We start from the raw sequence: 7,377 nt of genomic DNA, 5'->3' as shown, positions 1-7,377 counted from the left end.
CCTCGTTTTAGCCTTTGTTTACAAGACCTGTGCTGGCAAATGGTATGGGGGCAGTAATTAATTTCAGTTCACTTTAATAGGTAATTGCACTACAGAGCATCAGGATAAAAGTAGAAAAGTTATAGATTCACACGATTTGAGAGTTGTGTGTTCACAGTTAGTGGAAGGCTTTGTGCAGGAATGCGGGAGTGAACCAGGTAAAGAAACAATCGCTCTCACTGGGGGCTAAATCTAAAGCACGGTCCCTTCTCAACAGTTTTTGACCAATCAGATAGACGCACATTCTCTTTTATAAATAAAAAGAGAGTGTGTGTAAAATAAAGGAGATGCCTATCAGAGTGTGCCATCTCTGCAATGACTCGTAATTACGCATTGACAGGATGTTCCGATCCCATTTTACACCGATTCTTAGACCAAGTTACTGACCTCTATTCCCCCCCCCCCCCCCCCCGCATATTTAGTGACACAGCACCAGCCGCAGAAAACTGTGGAAGTTTTCTCTTTACAAACCCATCTTCCTAAGTCATGGTCTTGCAGTCTTGACTTTACCACGTGAAGAAAACTCCGGTAGACACAGATAATTCACACACACATACACACACCGAGACGGGTTTATGTTTTTGGCTTTATACCGCCCGGCTAGCTCAGTCGGTAGAGCATGAGACTCTTAATCTCAGGGTCGTGGGTTCGAGCCCCACGTTGGGCGAGGCATGTTTTTTGGAGCAAGCAACTTCCTCACGTGTGAAGTCTTTGCAAAATCACGCATCCAAGAGTTAGCTCAACCCACTACAACTTCCAAGCTAGCAAGACTTATCTGTTCATTCTAGCATTAACAGCTCCATTAATGTGCGGCACACACGTGCCACATGTTCACAGCATCTAGTAAAGACAGGAGAAATTATAATAATAATGAACTAAAACACAATCAGAAACTTCAGGGTGGATAAAGATAGACAGATATAATTAGCCTTTGAAAAGAAATGACACCGACCTCTCCCACAGGGGAATTGAAGAAAAGCGAGTGGCCAACCGGGTACCCCAAATTTATAGCGTTGCACCAAAGCAGAAGAAAAGGATGAGGAGGGGCACTAAATGATAATAAAGATAACTACAGACTCTGAGGTCCTACAGGTCATGTATACCAGCAAGAGTTTGGGGTTTATAACACATTTTGTGTAATTATAACAATATGTAATTTATGACCCGGCTACACCGAGTTATTTTAATAGTGTCACATTTGACGTTGGCTCACTGTCTCCACCAACTGCTGATAGCTAAACTTTCTTAACACGTTAGTTGTGCTGCTCTGGTCACTTTTGTTTTGAAATTTCTTAATGGGCCCCCCCCCAGAGTTTGCCCCCCGTCTTTTTTGATACCCCGAATGTCATTGTCATTGTTTGTAAGGCGAGAAAAGAGCATCGGAGTCTCTTCAAAAGCAACCGAATTAGTTGGATCACATATTATGTCTAATTCAGTCTTGAGTCTTTAGTCATCAAACCTGAGGCAAAGGATCAGTCATTAAAGAAGTTAAACAACTATTTGTGGCTAAGCAGATGCGAAAAGTACACAACATTATTTCAGTTAACATATATGAGGCAGTCCACCAAGACGCTGGGAAATCACTCTGTCACTCCATAAACCTGTACACGAAGCAAACTCGTAATAGAATTGTTTTATATTAAAGTTTTTGAACTCATACAAAAACCTCCCTTTATAATGCAGTCTGAGCACAGAGCATTATCTACCAAAATTTCACGAGTGGAGAATAGATTTGTAGTCCGTGGCATCAATGAGTAGTCTCACTCCATCCTCCTCACCGAACTAGAATTGTATTCATGGAAAATAACAAATATGTAATATTATACTAATTAGAAGAGTGGGTTGGGGATTTATAATTGTTAACAGTACAACACACTGCTTACTCATGTTAAATCATCATCAATGAACGCTGATAAAACAGAAGCTACAGCTTTATCATTTTTGGTGAATTTGACTACAGGTCCACTGGTTTCTTTTTGCTCTCACTTTGCGGTCTTCATCCTCCTCTCGGTCCTCCTCTGTCTTTGTGCCGTCACCCAAAAGTTAAATGTTACAGTGAATAAAAGGCATAAAGTGATCCACATCAGTTTATACCAATATTCAAAGTGAAAGCACACCGACAGCTAACATCGGATTGGATATCTGTTAATTTTCGTTCAGAAAGAAACTGTGTTGCACAGCGAAGTATTTATTTTCCGTTCGGAACATGATGCCTTCATTAACATCAGACAACAGATTTAGACATCAGACAGTAAATTACAAAAAATGACGTTTAATCAACATCAACGTGATTTTTTATACAATATTATGTGAATGAAACACTTCAGATTTATTAGTGAAAAATAAAAAGAGGGGAACGAGTGAAACTGTGTTAGCTGACCACATTCCATCATGTACGAGCAATGTAGGAAATATTGAAGTACATTCTTTCATTTGATAAACTGTATTTTTATTTTGCATGCACTGCTTAACAAAATGATTCCGTTTTAAAACTAAATCGTCCTCAACTGCTCTATTAAATCTGACACGGGTCTGGATGAACCCGGTACCAAAACACCTGGAGCCTCTGCAGGCTGCTATTCGAGTTTCACGAGCAGTTCCTCAGTTTTCCACCCGTCCACTCAGGTCACATGTCGAGACATTTTCTCACACACCTCTTCATGGCCCAAAGCTTCCCGTCCTGAACCAGATCAAGCTGAACTCCCGATAAAGCAAAACCCCGTTACTCTACTTGGGCAAGTTTCCATTAATTCGAACCGCTCTGCAGCGGTCTAGTTTAGGTCAGCGGTCCTGCAGCTCAAGGTGGGGGAGCCACTCGTACCTGTGGCGGCTCTCCTCGCAGAACTTGGCGACCTGCTGAAGAGCCTCGCACCACAGAATCTGTTCAGAAGGGTTCTGCAAAACAAAGCGTGGTTGAATATTTATGTTAACCAGAGTTTATCTAGAAAATAACTCAGGATCCACACTGGCAACGTTTGACAAATGCAGTGGAGCAGAATGCGGCGTTTGGACTTACAGTGACCAAGATGCAATGCAGGTCCCGGGGTTCGTTTCTGTTGCTGGTTTCCTCCAGCAGCTGAGCGAGCCGCCTCATTCCCGTCACTCGCAGGATGTCGAGGTAATTGTCGTAGCAGAAAGCCTGCAGCAGTTTGAAGTGAATCTGCAGCGCAGCGTCATCTTCATCCTCCTCATCAAGGGCCAGCACACACAGCACCGCGCCATCCGGGTCTCTGCGGGCAGGACAGGAGAATAATAAACCCCACATAGCGTCAAAATCACTATTATTCTGACAGTACAAATGAATTGCTTTACATTAATACTTACTCATTCAAGAATTTTGCAGACTCATAAACTCCCACAGTCAGACAGTTCTGATGATGAGCTGTGACCAATACATGTTCCAAAGTCTGGCTGATGGTCTCCATGCTACAGAAACACGAAGGAAAGTAAGTATAATACAGGCTCTAAACAAGGGAATAAAAGCGTATCAAACTGTACTGTAGCCGGATTCAAAATGTAACTTGTGTCAGTGCGTAATTACGCACCAAACATGCCTATCTTACCTTTTTCCGTGTGCTGCTGGATCCCAGAGAAGAAGAAGAAGTAGTCGGAGACAAGTCGGTGGTCACTGAGCAATGATGAATCTCTGTCTCTTCAGGTCAAAACTTTTATACCTGCTCTGAGACGTCACACCTTACCACTCCCTCTGTTACTGGCCAGCTGTACCCCCCGTCCCATTTCAAACTTCGCTCCCCCTGTCTCCCTCCTCTTCTTTCTGCACACAAGTTTGTTTGCTTGAATCCTTCTCGTTAAAAAAATAATAATTAAACTTTCTGTGGAGAAGATGATTTTAGCATAGGGATAACCTCTCAAGATAAGCCTGTATATTAGCTTTTTTTATGGATGAAGTCACTGCAATGTGAAAGACAAGGCACGCAAAAAATATTCAAAATAATATTCTGATATCTATATTTCAAATGTATGTATGCAGCGTCTCTGTTCCTGTCTTACGCATGCTTCACATCACGCATGTTTGACAAACATGACTGGAAGCGCCCTCTCCCTCTTTGATCAAGTCACGTAGACCTGGATTGGACCCTTTGGAGATGTGCACAGTGAGTGGGTTTAAAAGGGTTCTGCTCTTTTGTTTGGTGAATTCGAAAAGTGTTAGACATTAAGGAGGCTCCGGTGGACGTGTGAAGGGCTCGCAGAGATTAAGGTGAAAACAATGCAGAAAGCTGTGAGCTGTAGCAGATAGCTGGTTGAAAGTGCATTGATTTTTTTAGGCTGATTCACTCAAACATTAAGGACATCATGTGTTCACTGTCCCTGCAGGCAAAAGACCCCCAGAAATATCTGGGCTCTGTACTCAATCACTGGACTGTGTCTAAATGCATTTAGATAAGGTTTATGATTTCAAATCTCTGCAGTTTCCTTCACTTGTAAGTTTTTATCTTCATATTCAGTGTTTATTACATCAATACGTTAATATCAGATAAAATTATAAGATCAATTAAGTGAAGGAATCCAGTTTACACAAGATGTGGGGGCATTTTATGTTAGTTTATGTCAGTTTTTGAGTGATTTTGGGGTTTTCTGGAAACATCTCCAGGAAACTTTTCAGTTGAATCATGGCTATTGTGTTTAATGAATGAGAACATTAAAATTGATGAATCCCCTAATGAGGTCTCGTGTGGAAAACACCTGATTGATTAAAGACTTAATCAGTGGCGCTGATAAGGTGAAGCTGTGAAGTTTACTAACAGGGTCGCTGTTACAGGCATGCACCCGAAATGCGTCCACAGTCTTTTTTTTTTCAGTTTCAGTTTGGTGGTTTATGAGGGAGTGGGTGCGGGTGGGTGTCTGTTTCTGCCGGCAGAGAAAATGTGTGATAGTTAGACAAAGGTGACAAAACATCTAAGCCAATAAAAATTCCAAGATCACATGAAAACTAAAACTAAAGATTTTTTTTAAATTTATTTTAGTTACATTTGCAAGCAGAGAATAGCCCGAAGTTTGGTTTAATTATTTTTTGTCATCTAGCCTTGAAGCATTTTGTTGTCGTGAAATTCCTGTACAGCACTGACAATGAAATGAAACAGCAGAGATGATAAACTTTATTTGGCTTTAGTTTTATTTTAATTTTTGTTTTTCTCTTATTTTTCATTAAGACAGCCCCAGGAGGTTTTGGTGCATCCGTTTCATTGGCAGAGACTTTGTGTTGTTTTCACTTTGAGAGGCAGTAAATCTCTCGTTTTCAAAATAGTAAATTGAAAGTCTGAAACTGAGGATTTCATCTTTCCCCCATTTTTTTTCTCTTTGCAACTTTAGAACGTGGATTCAGAAACAACGAACACGCTGAAGAATTTAATCCTTCACTTTTATTTACAGCAACGACAACAACAACAACAACTGCGGCTTGGGTAGCGATAAGAACAAACGTAGTAACAAGAAAGGCAATGCACCGACGAGTCCCTCCGTCGGCTTTCTTCGCAGAAGCTGCTGAGGATCTGCAGGGCCTGGCGTGGAAGCGGCTTCACTGGAGGGACCTGCGAAACACAGCGAGGAAGTACGGTGAAACTCCCGGAAAACACATCACTTTGCTTCTTATTCGAAGTAGCCTATCATGAAGCCAAGTGTACAAATTACAACGATTTTAATAGCGATAATTGGCAAACATGAGCCATTTGTTAACTGCGCAGCAGCACAAATGGAAATTTAGCTTACAGTGACCAGAATGCAGTGCAGGTCCCGCGAGGCCTCGTTGCCGCTGATGTCATCCACGTTCACCAGCTCTGCCAGCCGTCTCATGTCTGTCGAACACATGATGCTGACGTTCTTCTTGTAGCACATATCCTTTAGCTGGATTAGATTAATCTGTAACATAATGTCACCCTCTGTTTCCTTTTCGCTGGCAAGGACGCACAGGACGACTCTGTGCGGGTTTCTGCGGGAAACAGGACGACATTAATGTCACCATTGCCACGTTGTTCCACTATTAGATCAACTACTGCATTTGAACTGTATTTAAACGTAAAAATTAAAATACTTACGCTTTCATGTATTTGTAGGACTCAATTACACCGATTCTGAGGCAGTTCTGGTGATAAGCTTCCACGAGCAGCTCCTCCAAAGCCTGACCCACCATCTTCATCCTACAGATACGCAGACGGTTAGAAATGCGCACAAACTCAGACAAAACAGCCCCAAAGTCAACAAATAACCCCAAACAATGAGAATACACCCTAACGTATGACTCAACATTAGAAACTGCTATAAAAACCAAAATTGGGATGAAATTTGAGCAAACTTACAATGTATCTTTCCAGTGGTGCGTAATTACGCACCACTGGAAAGATACATTGTAAGTTTTAATTTGTAAAATTGAGACTTACAAAATCAAGTTAGCGTAAAGAAATATAGTGATTAAAGAAATCAAATCCTTTTTCAGACACCGCAGAATGTTGCACTGAACTGAAACACAAGCAAACTGTAAAAAAAAAACCAACCCGTGAAGTCTTACATCCACTGTTCGGTCATCTTGGATGTAAGAAAAGTGCAGAGATCTAAAGCAGGAGCAGAGTGTATGTCTTTAAGAGAAACTGAGCCCAGTGGATCAGGTCCTTCATTTATACTCAGGTGGGGTGGGTTGGCCCACCTGAACACAGCAGGCGGTTTGAAGGTAGACAGTTTTAAATGGTTTTTAAAAATGTATTTGCAAGTCACGTGTGCGAATGCTTGGTACAAAATTCAAAAGTACGAAACAGAAAATGTATTTTTTAAACGGCAAGAAATGTATAATTACAATTTTTGGATGGGAGGTTCTGACACTATTATACATAGCGCCTTTTAATAATCATGTGCAATTACCTGACCTTACTTCGACCGAAGCAAAATTTTAGACCAGGTCACCCGGCCCACGATTATTCTAGTATTTATCGACAATTGGAAATTAAAAAGTAAAATAAAAACTTTAATTTAGGTCAAACAAACATGTCTGTGCGTCCCCTTACCCCCTCTTCTCCTACAGACTTGAACTGAACTTCGTGCACAGCAACACCAGGTCTCGGACCCTACCCCCACCCTGCCGGTGGTGGGGTGTAACTGGGACAGAGAACCTTGCTCTCTGCATTGTCTCTGCAGATCTCATTTCCCCTAAATAATTTAGGCACCACTCTTGCCTTAATATGAAGTGTGTAGGAACTTAAACTCGAAATTGAAGATCAGCAGTTTCCGTAAATGCGTGTTGATTATTCTTTGGAATTGTGAGATAAACATATGTATAATTAAATAAAAGAGTGTTTCATTTCTTTCTCTTTTGTTGTGCATTTGTGGACT

At 41.3% G+C, this 7,377-nt stretch overlaps 2 protein-coding genes and 1 non-coding gene across 3 annotated transcripts; 1 reads left to right on the top strand and 2 right to left on the bottom strand.

The window, feature by feature from the left end:
• Nucleotides 1–633: 633 nt before the first annotated feature.
• Nucleotides 634–706, top strand: trnak-cuu (transfer RNA lysine (anticodon CUU)). Its single transcript has one exon. It is a non-coding gene; the product is annotated as a tRNA-Lys (tRNA).
• Nucleotides 707–2,820: 2,114 nt separating this feature from the next.
• On the bottom strand, nucleotides 2,821–3,623 carry LOC134643286 (growth arrest and DNA damage-inducible protein GADD45 beta-like). The gene is made up of 4 exons (XM_063495575.1): nucleotides 3,603–3,623; nucleotides 3,364–3,464; nucleotides 3,056–3,269; nucleotides 2,821–2,934 (listed from the first exon to the last, which is right to left on the bottom strand). The coding sequence occupies exons 2-4, from the start codon at nucleotides 3,462–3,464 to the stop codon at nucleotides 2,821–2,823; spliced, it is 429 nt and encodes a 142-aa protein (XP_063351645.1). The 5' UTR covers nucleotides 3,603–3,623.
• Nucleotides 3,624–5,420: 1,797 nt separating this feature from the next.
• LOC134642786 (growth arrest and DNA damage-inducible protein GADD45 gamma-like) lies at nucleotides 5,421–6,579 on the bottom strand. The gene is made up of 4 exons (XM_063494737.1): nucleotides 6,563–6,579; nucleotides 6,093–6,194; nucleotides 5,767–5,986; nucleotides 5,421–5,588 (listed from the first exon to the last, which is right to left on the bottom strand). Exons 1-4 carry the CDS (start codon nucleotides 6,577–6,579, stop codon nucleotides 5,421–5,423), a joined length of 507 nt encoding a protein of 168 aa, XP_063350807.1.
• Nucleotides 6,580–7,377: the final 798 nt, after the last annotated feature.

The sequence above is a fragment of the Pelmatolapia mariae genome, linkage group LG15 (genome assembly GCF_036321145.2).
Source record: "Pelmatolapia mariae isolate MD_Pm_ZW linkage group LG15, Pm_UMD_F_2, whole genome shotgun sequence".
NCBI classification, from domain to species: domain Eukaryota; kingdom Metazoa; phylum Chordata; class Actinopteri; order Cichliformes; family Cichlidae; genus Pelmatolapia; species Pelmatolapia mariae.
Note: the sequence above shows the minus strand (reverse complement) of the source record. Positions and strands in the feature narration are given on the sequence as shown.

What these genes read in the sequence shown, in the direction of transcription:
- LOC134643286 (XM_063495575.1), bottom strand. Translation starts at nt 3,464, where the DNA reads ATGGAGACCATCAGCCAGACTTTGGAACATGTATTGGTCACAGCTCAT. An exon ending in TCTGCAAAATTCTTGAATGA is followed by an intron (nt 3,270 to 3,363) that starts GTAAGTATTAAT and finishes TCCTGCCCGCAG; the next exon opens with AGACCCGGATGGCGCGGTGC. An exon ending in TGCATTGCATCTTGGTCACT is followed by an intron (nt 2,935 to 3,055) that starts GTAAGTCCAAAC and finishes TTTGTTTTGCAG; the next exon opens with AACCCTTCTGAACAGATTCT.
- LOC134642786 (XM_063494737.1), bottom strand. An exon ending in TCCTACAAATACATGAAAGC is followed by an intron (nt 5,987 to 6,092) that starts GTAAGTATTTTA and finishes TGTTTCCCGCAG; the next exon opens with AAACCCGCACAGAGTCGTCC. An exon ending in TGCACTGCATTCTGGTCACT is followed by an intron (nt 5,589 to 5,766) that starts GTAAGCTAAATT and finishes TGTGTTTCGCAG; the next exon opens with GTCCCTCCAGTGAAGCCGCT.